Genomic DNA, 17,887 nt, shown 5'->3' with positions numbered 1-17,887 from the left:
TGATGAACCATCAAAGTGCCAGCCACTTGTGTCTTGTGCCAACTGGAATGTGGGAATGTCTGACTTAGATTGGCAGAGTATGGTTTTGTCTTGACAGTCACATGTTAACTGTTGAGATATGACTGATCACAACTGCACTAAATCTGTGAAGGGGATGGGGAATGTACTAATATGTAATTGTCCCAGGGTGATCTACATTAAAATAAAGACTCTATGCAAGGAGCAGAGGAACAACAAATGTTCAGTACGAATTTTTAAATGTTTTCTTTCTCGTCTTAAAAACAAAGGATCACATGGACAATTTGTTTGCTTTCCTTACCAGAATGCATATCAACACAGTTGTTAACCCTTTCAAGACCATCACTGCTAAAAAAAAACAAGAATCTTCCATTTTCAATTCTTCCTTTCTCAATTCTTAAGATGCTCTGCCTGGAAAGTAAAATACTGGGAAGACAATGGAAAATTCACCTGCCAGATTGTGTCTTTGATTATTCCATGTTGGTAGGTTTACATGTTAACTTTTCCTTCAGATATCTCTCATACTATTATTGCCACCCAAATGCTAAAATCTCATGCTGGGTTTTTTATTGTTGCTTTGCATATTCAAAAACTATTTTTCTTCTAAATTCATGCATTTTTGGTACTTCAGGTCTGCCGTTTCAAAAACAGACACATGTTTTGTTCAAATACCAAAAACAAGCTGATAGATCCAGTCAGAAGTTCAAACTTGCTCATTGCTTTTTATTGGTAATCTTAAATTTCTGAGCTGTTGGTCATATTGAACTTGAAACCACATCTCTTATTATTCTTTTGCCCCTTTCTTTAAAACAAAAGTTGACAAGTGCTACCAGATTTCACAAAGTCAGTCAAATAGACTGTTCAGCAAGGGAAAGTTTTTTTGACAAGCTGTGAACTTGAAAGCATTTTCAGGGCCCTGCAATACCTATCAATTTGTCAGATTTGATGGTTCAAAATTCACCTATGGCAAAGAAAAATGACAAGGTACAATAACGTACAGTTTAACTTGTCCTCTTTGCACTGTGGTCAACAGTGGCAGTTTGTTTTTCTTTGCAAGGAGAGTCTTTTTAAGGGTTACTATGGCAGTGAACAAAGGCAAAATGAAGAGAAAAAGCTACACTAGCAAATTAGCATTGTGTTGGAGTTTACTTCCAAGTATTTGCACAAAGGTGAACACACAGTTTATCAAAGACAGTGATAATTACACATAACCATCCTTCCCTATTACACAGGGAGAATACAGACTTCAACTCACCACTCAGCTAGGTTTTTTTTCAACTGTTACATCAAGTGTTGCAAAGTTCCTATTTTATTTTTGAAGAGTAACGTCTCAAGGTGACGCAGAAAATAATAATTAAAAATAAAATGAGAAACATTTCTGTGGCATTTTGATCCAACTTGCTGCAATTGCCACAGATCTTAATTAATATCATCAGTTCTGTATCAGAGAGTTAGAGACAAGCTCTCCTCACATGAGTGGCAGGCAGAAGGGAACTTCTGACCCACCGTGCTGATTTTGCAGAGGCGCACATCAGACGCCAAGGATCCCGATCAGTAATACTGTGACTTGAGAACAAATATTTACATGCCTGCATGCTTTGTTAATGAGCTTCATCACAAAAAAAATTGCAGTTTCTGGAACAAATAGTGACAAAACATATCAGCATCTAAATTTCAAAAGTACTGTGTAGTTTTATTCTCTAGTAATCTACTGCATACACATTACCTCCCTGTGTCATATATACACACGACCAGTAGCTTGGCTGGAAGAAGCAAACAGCATTCACAGATTTGTCTGGGTGGAGTGCACAATTATGTATTTTCATGACTTTTAAAAACAACTTACATTCACTTCTCTTTATTATGTATTTCTTTAAATTTTAGTTGCTAATGCCGAAAAATCTCAATACCAGGTTTATCTTCTGAGTTTTGCCTTAATAACTAATGTGGATGTCTTTTTGTCTCTTGTTCAAACACACATCTGCATAATATGGATGTAGTGTTGTTTGATTTGTAATTACCTCCAAATTCTGAGTTAAATTCCATTGAATTCCAGAAAGAACACTTTAAAACTTATTTGCTGGATTTAAACACAATGACAGGAACACGAGAGAGCTGGAGGGAAAGGGGTGGACAACAAATATTACAAAGAAAAATTTGTTTGCTTCTTTTTGACTACTGGTGAGTAGTTTATTTTTTGCGTGGTGTGCTTAACACTGTACCTGTCAGCACTGGTCATAATTTAGTCCAAAAGAAAAAGCACAAAGCTCGTGCTTGCGCCATTTATTCATGTGTGCCTGCCAGCAGTGACCTCCTGAATGTAGTCACCATTTGAGTTTAGTCGTTTCTGGTTCAGCAACAGTGTTTGCTTCAGCGAGTTCTGCCGTCGAAGTCAGTTGGTGCGAGAGGACTCTCGTCGTTAATACATCAAACATTTCATGGATGACACAGTAACATAGTTATGCAGACTGGGTAAAGCTGTCTCGAAAGCACAGTTAACCCGCTTGTTCATAGAGGACAGTATTTTGTCTTTTTATACATTGTTTCTTTTGTGTTCCTAATTGTCTTTTCATGTCATGTGGCGTGTTACTGCGCCGTTGTCTCAGTACATGACAGATGACTTCAGATACATCCTTCCATCTGGAAAAAAAAACACAATTTGGTGACCTATATTTAATCAACAATATTTGGATCCAGTTTCAAACTGGGAAAGTGGGGGTGGGGTCTGGTCCATGTCCGACCTTTACCCTTTTTAATATATTTTACGTACATCCCACTAGATGGAGGGGTTAGCATGCTCGATTTTCGTTTACTAGGATCAGTTTAGAGTTTGCATTTTATGCTTACATGCACAATGGTGAAAATGGTTATGATTCAATGGCATCCACAACAATGGGCCCATTTTTATCTCCGTGTGGGAGTTTATCCTTTTGATTATATTGAAAACAGGCTCATTGGATCAAAGAATTACACTGAGTCAAGGGGTTCCTGCTCCTGATCACTATTCAACGAGTTGTGTTGGAAAGTGGATTTATCTGCATATCAGACAAGGGCATGTCTGAGATAAACTGTAATGTTTTTATCATACTACTGCTTCAACAGATGTGAAAAAGAGTCTCTGGCACACTTTCAGTGAAAAGTAAATATTGGGATCTGTGGTGGAGAAGTCAAAATCAAGGCTATCAGCCTGTCACAATATAGCTTGATTTTAAATGGCACAGATTAAGGTAGGAAAAGACTATACTTCAAGGAGAAATGGAATAGAGATGTGAGCTACTTCATGACCAAACACTGAGTGTGGGACTGACCCAATATGTTTAAATGAAGTTGGCTCTACACTAGGACCAAAAGAGACTTAAGATTACAGTGGAAGCAGCTGGCATCACACAATTAATTACAAAGTAAAAGAGGTCTCTCTCCAGGAATGGGCAATGTCTATTCTTGAGGTAAAGATGCTTAAAGCCACACAAAACAAAAACAAAAGTGCAGATGCTGGAAATCTGAAACAAAAGCAGAAATTGCTGGAGAAACTCAGCAGGTCTGGCAGCATCTGCGGAGAGAAAACTGAGTCAATGTTTCAGGTCCAATAACCCTTCTCCTGAACCTGCTGGTTTTCCTATGCTTAAACTACACTGTGTTCAGAGAAAATTTCTTTTTCCCCTAGGGTTGCATAGAGATGTAATTCCCTATAATATGCTGAGCAGATTTTGCATTGCAGGAAAGAGCATTCCTTCAAATTCTCAACAGTAAGAACTGAGGTGATTAAGGATTATAGAATAATATGTCAGAATGGGTTATCATTCAGCGCATCACACCTCTGCCAGCTCTCTGAAATGATCTAATCAGTCCAACTTCTGTGCCGTTCCCAATAGCTCTGCAGTTTTCTTCATATTTCCAAGTGCAACCGGAAGGAGGTTCTGCTGACAATTAAATCGCTAGCACTTGTGGTTTATGGTACATTAGGACACCTTGATTGTTTTTTTGAGCTTTATTTGACACTACATCAATCAGTTATTCTCAATCAGTGTTACTATTTCACCCTTCAAGCAAAGTATAGAATAAACTGCTTTATCAACTATTATTTGAATGTTTAGGAGACCACTGCAGAAATGCATTTACTGATGGATTTGTAATATACTCCATTTCAGAACTGTGAGGTTTAATCTGCTGTCACTGGGTCCTGTTTAAAAGCTAATGTATCCTCTATCAACATGTTTGCATAATGCTCCTAACGGTTGGATGAATGTATCTTGCCTTTAAGGTGTCAAGTGTGAAATATATCCCACCTGCCATGGCTACAAAAGATAAAGCCACTCTATAGCTTTTTACATTAGAATTTCAGTCATGTCAGAGTTTACAGCCATTCAGCTTAAAATAAAAGTGGTACTCACTGCAAAAAGTACTTAATAATCTTCATTTCCAGTTTTTTTAACCAATGTGCCTTTTTTGGAAGCTATGATTTCACAGCAACGGTAACTTGCATTTCAGTTTATAATTTGATATATTTATGTGTCCCCAACAAAGGAGATTTTTGACGGCATGAGGAATAAACACAGGAAGTAAGAGCAGGAGTAAGCTATTCAGCCCATCAAGTCTGCTCTACCATTCAACAGGAACATGGCTGATTCTCTATTGCAATGACAATCTCTCCCACATCCCTAGATACCTTTAACTTTTAGAAATCTATAAATATATTCAGTAACTGTGTCTCCACAGCCTCCTGTGGTAGAGAATTCCATAGGTTCACCACAGAATGAGTGAAGGCATTTCCTTCACCTCAGACTGAAATGGCCAACCACATATCTAGAGACCGCGAGTCTTTGTTGGGGACTCCCCCAGGCAGGAGAAACATCATCCCTGGATCCATTTTGCCCAACTCTGTCCAAATTTGATACATTTCAATGAGATCCTTTCTAATTTTTCCAAACGCCAGGAAACACAGGGCCATTTACCCCAATCTCTCCTCATATGACAAACTTGTCATCCCAGGAATCAGTCTGGTGAGTCTTCGCTACACTCCCTCTATGGCAAATATATCTTAGGTAAGGTGACCTGAACTGCACATGGTATTCTGGAGGCATGGTCTCACCAAGGCCCTGTACAGCTGTAGTAAGTCTTCTTCACTTATGCACTCAAACCACTTTGCCATGAAAGCCAATATACAATATGCTTTTCTAACTACATGCTACACCTGTGTGCTTGCTTTCAGTAACTTTTCTTTTCCTTTATTCTTTCATGGGATGAAGGCATCACTGGCCAGGCAGCATTTATTGCCCATCCCTAAATGCCCAGAGGGCACTTAAAAGTCAATCACATTGCTGCAGGTCTGGAGTCACATGTAGGCCAGACCAGGAAAAGATGGCAGTTTCCTTCCCTAAAGGACATTAGCAAACCAGATGGGTTTTTCCAACAATCGACAAGCATCTTGGATTCTTAATTCCAGATATTTTATTGAATTCAAATTCTACCATCTGCCGTGGTGGGATTCAAATCTGGGTCCCCAGAACATTATCTGGGTCTCTTGATTAACAGTCCAGCGATAATACCACTAGGCCATCACCACCCCACTGATATACTAGAACAGCCAGGTCCCTTTGTACATCAATCTTTCCCTATCCTTCACAATAAACTCTGCTGATTTATTTCTTTAATGGGATGGACAAGTTCAAAATTATCCACATTAAAATGAATCTGCCATGTATTTACCCACTCACTCAACTAATTTAAAGCACTCTGAAGCCTCTTTATATCCTTCTCACTGTTCACATTCCCACCCAGTTTTGTGTCATCATAAAACTTGAAAATATTTGACTCCCTCACCCAAAGCATTGATATATTGTGAATAGCTGGGAATCATGCACTGAACTCTGCATTACCCTGTCATCATGACTTCCTTATGTGAAAACAACCCATTTTTCCCACTCATAAAAAAGCAAAATATTGGGGATGCTGGAAATCTGAAACAAATCCAGAAAATTCTGCAGGAGCAAATTACTGCAGATATTGGAATCTGTAAATGCTGAAAATCATAGTGGGTCAAGCAGCATTCATGGACAGAGAGAGCAGCTCTGATGAAGATTCATCTCGACTCAAAACGTTAGCTTGCTCTGTCACCACAAATGTTGTCTGACCTGCTATGATTTCTAGCCTTTTTTGTTTTCAGAAAATTCTGCAGGCCTGGCAGTATCTGTGGAGAGTTAAAATTTCGAGTCTGGTATGGCTCTTCAGAACCGAAAGGTGTTGGAAAGCTGATGTTTTTATACTTTGGACAGAGGTAAAGGAGGAAGAGGCAGATGGTGGAGAGGCCCATTGTAAATGACAAAAGAGGTTGTTAATGGTAGTTAAAGAGAAAAAGGGATGCGAAATGGTTGTAAATTGAGGTGTGAAAGGGAGAGAATGCCCCCACCTCAATGAATTTCAGATGTGACATGATGCTGAACTCCTCTTCTGTCAGCTTCACCTCTGTGCCCACTTCTTTAGACAGGAGTCCTCTCCCCACCACACAGACTGTATCACTCATTTCCAATATGTTCCCTCTATCTGGACCCTACCTCTGGCCTTGTGCCTGCAACTGATCTCTTCAAAAATTACTGATGTGACATTTGCCACCTTAATTTTGCAGCTCCTCTCACCCAATCTAACCTGTCTCTCTCTGAACTTACTGCATTGCGCTCACTCAGGTCTAACCCTGATCTTATTATCAAACCTACTGAAAGGGTAATCGTATTGTCATCTGGTGTAATAACCTTTCTACCTGGCAGAAGCTGATTGCCAACTCTCAATCACTTCCTACTATCTTTCCTGGATCATGACCCCGCCATTGAACATCAGGCTGTAGTTTCCAGGACTATCATAGATGTCATTTCTTCCAGAGATCCCCCATCCACAGCTCCCCACCTCACAGTCCACCAACTACACACAGCCTGCTTCCATCTCCTTTCCAGAATCCACAAGCACAACTGCCCTGACAGACTAACCATTGGTTGCCCCATTGAACTTATTTCTTCCTATCTTTATTTTATCCACCCTTGTTCAGTCTCTTCCCACTTACATTTGTGATTCTTTTGATTGTTTATATTGGTGTGATAATTTCCAGTTTTCTGGTCCTAGTTGCCTTCTCTTCACCAGGGACATGCAATCCTTCTACATATCCATCACCCCCAACCAGGATAGTCTGAAGGCTCTCCACTCTTTCCTCGGAAAGAGACCTACACTGTTCCATCCATTACCACTACCCTCCTTCATTTGGATGAGCTCATTCTCACTTTGAACAATTTCTCCTTTAACTCATCTCAATTTCTCCAAGTAAAATTGTGGCCTTGGGTACCTGCATGGTTCTCACTATGTCAGTCTCTTTGTGGCATTTCTGGAGCGTTCCTTGTTCCAGTCTCACTCAGGATCATTATCACGAATATTTCTCTGAAACACTGAAGACGTCTTTGGTACTGCTTCCTGTTCTCATCCAGAATTGATAAAATTAATCAGTTTTGCTTCCAATTTCCATCCTTTTCTCCAGGTCCATCTCTGACTCTTTCCTTCCCTTCCTTGACTTCACTATTTCCATTTTCTGGGGACAGGCCGTCGAACAAAATCCACTACAAATTCACCGACTCCACAGTTACCTTGACTACACTTTCTCATACCCTGATTCCTGCAAGGATTCCCTTCCGTTATCACAGTCTCTCTGTCACTGTCCCATCTGTTCTTTGATGCCACCTTCCACCAGGTTGCCTCTGACAGGACCTCCTTTTTCCTCAACTAAGGACTCCCACCCCACATTGTTATTGGAAGGGCTCTCAGCCATGATCAACCCATCTCCTGCACTTCTGCCCCCATCCCTTCCTCTCCTTCCCAGAACAATGATAGGGTTCCCATTGTCCATATTTTCTAACCTATTTGTCTCTGCAATTAAAGGTTCACCTTCTGCCAATTCTGCTACTTCCAGCAGGATATCACTACCAAACACATCTTCCCCTCCTCTCCACTGTCAGCATTCTGCAAGGATCATTCCTGTGTGACTCTCTGGTCCACTCCTCCATTACTCCTAACACTTCCCCCATGGCACCTCCCCATGCAATTTCAGAAGGTATAACACCTGCCCATTACTGCCTTGAGGTCTCAATATAGAATTCCATAATTTCAGAAACTGACCAGATTATGTCTATTTTCAAACGTTCTTACATTCTGTCCAATCCCAGACACATTGCCTTGTTTTGTTTAAAAAAATGAAAGAACTGTGGATGCTATAAAACAGAAACAAAAACAGAAGTTGCTGAAAAACTCAGCAGGTCTGGCAGCATCTGTGAAGAGAAATCAGAGTTAACGTTTCGGCTCCTGTGACCCTTCCTTAGAACAATCTGGCTAGGAGGGTGAATAGCTGTTAACGGAGACAGTTAGTGGCTAACAATAGGTAGTGTGAAATGGCAGACTATGTGATGACAAGGTCTGGTGGTGTGGGGTAGGGGGCTAGGACATGGGAGAGTTCAGACCCTAAAATTATTAAACTCGATATTGAATCCAGAAGACTGCAGGGTCCCCAAGTGTAAAATGAGGTGTTGTTCTCCCAGCTTGTGCTGAGCTTCACTGGAACAATGCAGCAGGCCTGAGACAGAGATGTTGGCCGAGGAACAGGGTAGTGTGTTAAAATGGCAGGCTCATGGAAGCTCAGGATCTTTTTTACAGGCATAACGTTGATGTTCTGCAAAGTGGTCACCCAGTCTACGCTTCATTTCCTCAGTGTAGACGAGACCACATTGTGGGCAGCTAATGCAGTAGACTCGATTCCAGGAAGTGTTGCTTCACCTGGAAGGTATGTTTGGGCCCTTGGAAACTGGGGAGGGAGGAGGTAAATGGGCAGGTGTTACACAAACGGCAATTGCAGGGGAAGGTGCTGTGGGGCTGTGGGGGGTGTGCTGGGGGGGGGAAGGAAGTATGGACCAGGGTGTCCCAAGGGGAACAGTCCCTGGTGGTGGAATCTCACTGGAGGTGGCGGAAGTGGCGGCTGATGATCTTCTGGATGTGTATGCTGGTGGGATGGTAGGTGAGGATAAGGGGAACCCTATCGCTGTTGTCAGAGGGAAGAGAGGGGGTGAGGGCAGAAGTGCGAGAGATGGGTTGGATCCGGTTGACAACGGTGCTGGGGAATCCTCAGTTGAGGAAGAAGGTGGACATTTCGGAGGCTCCCTTGTCGAAGTTGGCCTCATTGGAACATATGCAGCTGTGACAGAGAAACTAGGAGAATGGAATGGAGTCTTTACAGGGATTAGGCTGTGAGGATTTATAGTCCAGGTAGCGGTGGGAGTCGGTGGGGTAATGTGGATATTAGTGGCCAGTCTATCCCCAGAAATGGAAACAGAGACGTCAAGGAAGGGAAGGGAGGAGTCAGAGATAGACCAGGTGAAAGTGAGGGCAGGGTAGAAAGTGGGAGCAAAATCGATTAACTTTTCTTATTCCAGACAAGAGAGGGAAGCAACACTGTTGATATCTTCGATATAACAGAGAAGGAGTCTGGAATAGGACTGGAACAAGGAATGTTCCACGTACCCACAAAAAGACAGATATAATTGGAGACCATGCAGGTACCCATGGCCACTCCTTTGACCTGAAGAAAATGAGAGGAGTTAAAAGAGAAGTTGTTGAGGGTGAGGACGAGCTTGGCTAAGAGGAGGAGGGTGGTGGTGAGTGGGGATGGTTCAGGCCTGAACTCTCCCATGTCCCAGCCCCCTACCCCACATACCAGGCCTTGCCATCACATAGTCTGCCATTACACACTACCTATTGTTAGCCAGTAATAATTCTCATTAACAGCTATTCACCCTCCTAGCCAGATCGTTATCCACTCCTTTGTCTATCCAACTGCTCTTCTCTCTCTTTGTGCTCTGTCCCCACCAATCGTTTACTCCTTACCCCCTCCGTCTCCCTATCTTCTGCATATAAACTGACATTTTCCTAGCTACCATTAGTTTTCAGGAAGGGTCACAGGACCCAAAACGTTAACTCCTATTTCTCTTCACAGATGCTGCCAGACCTGCTGAGCTTTTCCAGCAACTTCTGTTTTGTTTTGTTTGTGTCGTGTTTACCTTGTTCTCAGTATACAGGATCCATTTTCATGCCTTTTCTCACCTTAATTTACAATCATTTTACCTCTCTTTTCATCTTTCACCACCACAAACAACCCCTTTTGTCTTTTGCATTGGGCCTCTACACCATCTGTCCCTTGCTTCATCTCCACCTTTATCAAAAGTATAAAAACACCCATTTTTCAATGCCTTTCAGTCTGAGGAAAAGTCATACAAGACTCAATGCATCAACTCTGTTTCTCTCTTGATGCTGCCAGATCTACTGAGTTTCTTCAATATTCTCTGTGACTTTTGGAAACCTGTCTATTAATATTCTCTGTGTCTCTTTGTTTCCTGTCTATTAACTGATTCTCAATCCATGCCGCTTTGTTACTATTAATCCCATGTGCTGTGATTTTACACAATAATCTCTTACATGGGACTGCGAATCAAATGTATCACATCCATTGGTTGAGTTCACTATGGTGGATAAAGAAAATACACTAAACGGTTTTTTTGGTTAATAAGTAGAGACATTCTACAAGGCCTACAACAGATACTTCTGTACTGTAGACCTCTATGACTGCATATAGATTCCACAGGGCATAAACTCAAGCGGAAAGATGAATCAACTATGGCTAACAAAAGTTTTCAAGAATAAGAGGTGATTTCATTGAAAATTTCAAAATTTTCCCAGGATGTAACAGGGTAGATCTAGATAGGATGGTGAGTCTAGATCAGGGGACATAATCTTCGAAGAGGGCAATTTAAGACTGAGATGAAGAGAAATGTCTTCACTCCAATGGTAGCGCATCTTTGGAATTATCTCACCAGAGGGTTGTGGATGCTCCAATCATGTTCACAAAAGAAATCAACAGATTTCTGGTGACCAACACCAAAGGATATGGTGACAATATAGGAAATTGATACTGGTGTAGACAAGATCTAACTTAATGGCAGAGCAGGCTCAATGCTTGGAACGGCTTACTTTTATCACCAAAATATCACAGTATGTCACTGAAGTGATGAACAAAGTTTGACACCAAGCACACATGGTAAACATAGAGGGTGTAGGCTGGCACATTGGCTCAGTGGTTAGCATTGCTGCCTTACAACACCAGGGACCTGGGTTCAATTCCAGCCTTAGGTGACTGTCTATGTGGAGTTTACACATTCTCCCTGTGTCTACATGCATGGGTTTCCACCAGCTGCTCTGGTTTCCTCTCACAGTCCAAAGATGTGCAGGTTGGGTGAATTGGCCGTGTTAAATTGTGCAAGATAGGTTGGCATCTATGGCATATGCAGGGTTACAGAATAGGATGTAGGTCTGGGAGGATGCTCTTCTAAAGGTCAATGCTGGCTGAATGGCCTCTTTTTGCATGTATAGATTCTATGATAGGCGGCTAAACAAAGTAGGTTTTAAGGAGTTGAAGAGAGAAGGTGCAACAGTGTTTAGGGCAGCTAAGGCATGCTGAAAAATGAAGTGAAATTTGGAGATATGGAAGCGGTCAGAGTTAATTTGTTTTTGTTTGCTAACACCTTGAATGAAGGTGCTGTTCTGTTATTTGTAAGATTGGGTTTGCATGCAGGTTCCAATGCTTACAACTTCACTCGTTCACAGCCATTAGCACCATCTATTAGGCCTAGCACAATTTATTTTAATAAATCTAAAAGCTATGGTTTACTTTTAAGCACTACTGTGCCTAAAGGGGGATTAAAAAAAAACATAATTCATTTCACAGTCATGTCTTAATCTGATGCACTAATCATTTTTTTTAAAAAAGGAGCACAAAAGAAGTTGATGACAAACAAGTGGTAATGTTCCATCAGGAGCTGATAACACAGCCAGGAAGAAGTCAAAATATAAAGCAAACAAACATTGGGGAACATCTGTTACAAATTCCTCGTCCCTTTTCTTAAGCTCACTTAAAACAGGAAGCAGCTAATTAGAGATGAGCAGGATTGTAAAAATAAGTTTTGTATTTGGATTTGCTTTTAAGTCATTACAATTTTTAGATAGAGAAGTGGACAGGAAGGATATACAATGGAGTTCCCTGGAATTGAGGCAGGAAACATAATGGGAACGTGAGTTTAACTTTTAGCATGGGAAAGCGTTTAAGAATGAACTGACAAAAGAAGCCACCTCAACAAGTTTAATATCACCAACAAGAACATTAGACACTAAAAGTGTGTTTCATACTTATAAATGGACATTACAAGAATATGTCGCTAAACACAGCAATACTAACAGCTGGTCTAATATCTGTTATGAATTTATTCTCTTTTTATGAACTTGGCTACTGGTGGTGTGCCTCCTGTCAACAAAATGTAAGCAATTCCAGGAAAAAGACAGCAGCAGGACTAATTAAATTAGTTTGTTATAAACCTCCAAGGCATTGCATTCTTGTGATATTTTTTCAAGCAGCAGTTCAGAGAAGTTGTGCAAACTTCATTAAACAATAAGATAATTCTTTTGAAAAAAAAGGGGTGTGACCAGCAAATCTCACTGCACACCCGAGTAATAATGCACTGCTACTTGAATAAATCTTGTGCTGATTCTGCAGACCATCGTTTTACAGTGGTGGAATCAAATTGCATTTTTATTGCACAAGGCTGTGAGGCTGTTTAGTGTATTGAGAATTGCATTTCACATTGTATGCACATTCTTAACACAGCCTGGTAGCAAACTTGAAACTGGGTATCAAGGGATCTATTTGTTAATTGATAGCACAGTACAAGGTTAGAACTAAAGACTGTTTTCCTGATTAGAGTAAATTTCAAAGATCCCTCTGTTAGGTAGGAAAATACCAGAAAAGAGCAATCCTCAAACATGAAACTGACTCTCAATTTACAGCAGGACTGTTCTTGCTATAGAGAAGATTAGGTTGAATAATTAGGAAGTCAGAATTGAAACTAAATGGTGGAAATAATCTAAAATCTGTTGTGTCACAGTGGTATATCTTTAAGATACACAGTACCTATATGGTATCATCATTATATCATGGCATGTGATCCAAGGTCATAAAGATCACATCCTCCATTTTACCTCAGATCACCTGAAGCATGACACACTACAAGCATGCTGCTCTGTACAAACGAATAGTTTCATATGAGCTCAGACACTGATGTATCTGTGAATGTAATTATTGTACATAATAGTTGGCTGTAATAAACAACTGTTGGATTCTTCAACATAATGATATCCATGATCAGTCTCTTACATTACGAGAGACAAAGTAAGCATTGCCACATCAGGTGAAAATACCCCGCTCGAGGCAAAATCACACTAAAACCCCCCAAAAAGTTTCAAAATTGAAATTCATAAGCAAATGGAAATTTATGTATTCCTTTATGAGTGGTCAGTCTGGTTTCATGGTTGGACTGTTCAGCTTCAGTTTATTTTTAAAAAGAGATATCACATACATTGCCGCAGACTTTGTCCTTATTATTTGAGTTCCGATTGAAAGGCAGTGTTTCTTTAACCCACACTGAATATTTCATCTGTACTTTCATCAAACATGTCTTGAAAGCAGTGTCTCAGAAGTGACATCTAAATAAAGTCACTGCAGTGTTTCCATCAACCGCGCTAGAAAATGTGGAGGCCAACATTGTTTGTCGACATCAAGCAATCAGATAGGGAATTCAGGAGAACTGTCTTTGCACAGGCAGCCGTGAGGACATTGAAGATGCTACTGCAAGGAGCAGATCAAGGAAATAGTTTAGGTGTATTTAAGGGTAAATTAGATAAGCATGTGAGGGAGACAAAAAGAATGGAAGGATACGCTGATAGATAAATAGGGATGAATGAAAGGAGGACCAAGCGCAGTTACCCAATGGTTGGTCCAAATGGTCTTTTTCTGTGCAGTATATTTTATGGAATTCTGTGAGCTGATAAGGAAAAGTTTTCTTTTCCATAACCTTGCAGTTACACAATGCTACTTTGATGATTTATGGTGGCCATTTTGGACAAGAGCCATGCAGACCTTGTTTAAGTGCCTATGAAATCAGTGTTAGTCCAGATCTAGTATGGGAACTGGTCAACCACTTCTTTAGTGAGCTATTAGTGCAGAGTTTTATAACAGTCTAAAACAGCGGGGTTATTTCAAGGTCAGACTATTCACAGCACTTTCTATTTGTTAAATTTTCACTTTATTTTCAGTCAGATTATAACCTGCAGTTTGCAGGTAGATATGTGCATCCAAGTTGTGCTCTGCCTAATGCAAAATGCCTAGATGGCTTTTAATTAATTTGATCCAAATTTTCTGAAAGACAAATTAGTCATATGGACTGCTGTAACTCTTATAATTGAGTAATTAGTGATTAATGGAAATTGGCCCTCATTTATGCAATTAAAAAAATGAGGTTGTCATTTCTGAAACAATATAAGCTGCACAATGGAGTCATTACACAGTAGTTACTTTCATAAACCAAAGGCAGCTTTCATGACACACTTGTCCTACTATTTCAAAACACCTGTAGGCCAGAACCTGTGATACTTGAGCTCAGCATTATTTCTGTGTTACTGTATGTTGTAGTCCTGTATCGCAATATCCTGCTATGTTTGATATAGCATTGCATAGTCTTCTGTTATTTATGTGCCTTTTGTGGGCAGGAAGAATGGTTGAAAATTTACTGAGCGGAACTAGGACTGGGACAAGGAACTCCCACAACACGCAGTTATAGTTGGCAACTGAGTCAGCCACAGCCACAAATGGGTTGACTTTGACAGTGTGATTCTGTTCGGGCACAGCAGGCCTTACTGAAGAGCAGAGAGCTCACCATTATGCAGATTTTCCCCCTGATGTAGTGCACAGCCATAATCAAAGAAAGCAAGTTTTGCTGATAGAACAATATGGAAAAGCAATTTCATTTAGTTAGTCTGGAAGCATGCAATGTAATGACATAACTGTGCTCATCCATCTAACTAAATCATGACAAAAATTATATATGGCCTTCTCCAATCAATCATTCTCTAGGCCAAGGTACATTTCCACCATTATTTTGAATCATAGGCACACCACAACAAGTTGCTAAGCCCCTATAACAGTTGAATCTAAACTCAAACAGTTATCCAATCTGTCCTACCCTCAAGTGCTCTTCCTACTGGGAGCAAAGAATCAGTGAATTTAATCTTCCATCCATGTCTTTACTGTAAATTTCCTTGAATAATTACAGAATGTTATAATATTCAAAGTATCTGATATATGGCCATAATGGCAAGTGAAAAAAACAAAAGTTTAATGTAGAAAAATAATCCAGTGATTATTTGGCGAATTTACTAATCTAGCATTTCCAAATTGGGAATGGGATGTTAGTATGTTGTTATTTAACATTGAAGAACTGAGTTTTAGTTGAACAGAAATTGATGAGATAAAATCCTTCTTTCTAGATACTGTAAATTACATTAAGCAGCCTCAACACATCCAAATAAGTAAGGGCTCCTAGAAACAAAACTGTCCACTATTCAGCACTGGTTGACATTGTAGTGATTGTAACAAGGCCAGCCAGGTGGACGTCATAAAATATGGTTCCCTGATTGGACCAGGTTAACAGCCCAATCAAGGAGCCCTGGCTGACAGATGTAAACATGAGCATCAGAGATTCTGTTCACTCTGAGAGCTAGCTCTGAGGAAGCTGGACCAGTGATAAGTACTGTGCATGTATAAATAAAGAGAGACTCGGTGACAGGACTCCGGACTCTGTAAAATTATTTCAGATGTCAACTGACAAACATGGATCCCTTAAATGCAATGTTTCAAAGGTGCAAATTATAGCAGTTGGGATATGTGCTCAATCATTTTTCACTATACAGAAATACGGGCAAGCACATTTCCTCAGTAACATTCTACCCTGGTCACTTCAGATCTGCCTAGAAATTGATGAGAGCTGGGTGTGGGGTAAGAGGGACAAGGGGAAAGAGTTTCATAGGAGAAAGTCTTGACCCGTCTGTCCTTAAATACAAATATCGAAGTTTAATCTGTCTATAGAGCAATCTAAAAATAATCCTACTACCTAGTTCTCTCATGCACCAGTAGAGTTTGTTCCTCTGCTTACATGCTTCTAATGCCATTCCATTAAAAACGATCAAGTGCATGTAGGAGAAAATGGGGGAATGGGGTAAAAAATAAATTTTGATCTACCAACATGGGCTTTAAATATCATGTTAGCAGGGCAAAATAGATTTTCAGGTTCAAGTACCCAGAACCAAAGTGCTGATTGTTTGGTATTTTGAACTCAGGATCAACATACTCCAGCCCTAGATACGGGACAACCCTGTGCTATAATTAAAAATGCAGATTTCCTACCGTTAGAGCCATACTCTGATTTTGATTGTGTCATGCATTCCTATAAACTTATTAATAATCAAATTGCATTTGCCATGTCTTGGATTTAGTGCCAAGACTTAAGAACCTGACCAACTTCATATTTGTTAATTTTCACTAATCTAGTGTTAAGGCAAGAATTTATTGCAAACGCTGAGATAAATACAGTGCAATTTTACCAAAATGTTTGAAAGATACAATCCCAGTTCATCAGAAATTCTTTGCATAGCTTTTGATAAATGAAGTGAAATGGAATTATTGAAATATTTATTCATGGAACTTGAAGGTAGAAAATTAATACACTATTTTCAAAAATATTTAGTGAATATTTTGTCAACATGTGTGCTCTTGCCCTTAAACAGGCTGACATTTTTTTTCAAATACTGAAAAGTTGTACCAATATACCATTGGACTGAATTTGACAGTTAGTCATTAAAAGAGTCTAAATCATTTTTTTTAACAAAATCTAATTTAATTTGTATTTAACCTTTAACTGAAATCTACAGTTTAAATTCTACTGGGCCAGCCCTGTCAGAGCTTTACCATGGTCTCTAGTGGAAAAGTGCTTGGGCTTAGTTAATCAACGAAGTAGCTAAAACCTCTCTAACTGGGTCAGCTAAACCTTTTGTGTTAGGAACATGTAAAACGATCCAACTTAGTGTGGCTTACACTAAGTGCTTGGAGTTGGGCAATGAAGTTAGTTAGTGGAGAAAAGGAAAGAAGTGGTCCATTACTTTTGTTTTAACTTTCCGAACCATTTTCAGCCTCCAGAAATTGGTCCCTACACTTCTACAGAGGAGGAAGCTACTTGTTTGGTAGGGTAGGTGTTATTCTATTCAAAGTAGTACTGCAACTGGAGTTAAGGTTAATAAACTACATAATATAAATACATAAATAATTTAATAAAATAATTCAGTGGTCACTTAGAACCAGCAGCTCACCATCACCTTCTCAAGGCAACATGGGATGAGCAATAAATGCTGATCAGTCAGTGAAACCCACATCGCATGAATGAATTAGAGAAAAACACATTAAGGGTGGCAAGACAGGTGATGCATCACTGTTGCTGCAAGTAGGAACTCCTGCACTAAGTGATTAAAGTTTGTGTACCTTCATTTCAGAGCTTATGAGCTGGAGGCTGAACTACAGACACTGTGACAAATCAGAGAAGGAGAAAGTTCCCTGCATTTTTTACACATTGCTGCACTCACACTCCAAAGGATAAACTCTCCTGATTTGGGCACTGATCGGGGACAGGAGAGTGTCACAGCTAGTGAGGAAGATAAGGAGATCCACAGGGCAGTAGCCTCAGCCTTTGCAATTTGTCCAACAAGTTTGCAATTCTTTCAGCTTGTTTGGGTAAGAGTGAGGGTGCTAGGGTGGATGAGCCAAATGAACATGGAACTGATGTATACAAAGCTATTCAGATGAGAAAATCATTAGACAAGTGACAGTCCACTTTGCACTCCCTCCCCTAATCTTCTTCCT

The 17,887-nt window shown here is 40.1% G+C and overlaps 1 protein-coding gene across 1 annotated transcript in view; it reads right to left on the bottom strand.

The window, feature by feature from the left end:
• Positions 1-1,145: 1,145 nt before the first annotated feature.
• Positions 1,146-17,887, bottom strand: part of dachc (dachshund c) — a 569,756-nt gene continuing 553,014 nt past the window's right edge. The window contains exon 13 of the mRNA XM_048598317.1: positions 1,146-2,658. Within this exon, the coding sequence (XP_048454274.1) occupies positions 2,621-2,658 (38 nt within the window). The 3' untranslated portion in view covers positions 1,146-2,620. The remainder of the gene's footprint in view (positions 2,659-17,887) is intronic.

The sequence above is a fragment of the Rhincodon typus genome, chromosome 6 (genome assembly GCF_021869965.1).
Source record: "Rhincodon typus isolate 14 chromosome 6, sRhiTyp1.1, whole genome shotgun sequence".
NCBI classification, from domain to species: Eukaryota; Metazoa; Chordata; class Chondrichthyes; order Orectolobiformes; family Rhincodontidae; genus Rhincodon; species Rhincodon typus.
The sequence above is the reverse complement of the archived record's forward strand: the minus strand, read 5'-3'. Positions and strand labels throughout refer to the sequence as shown.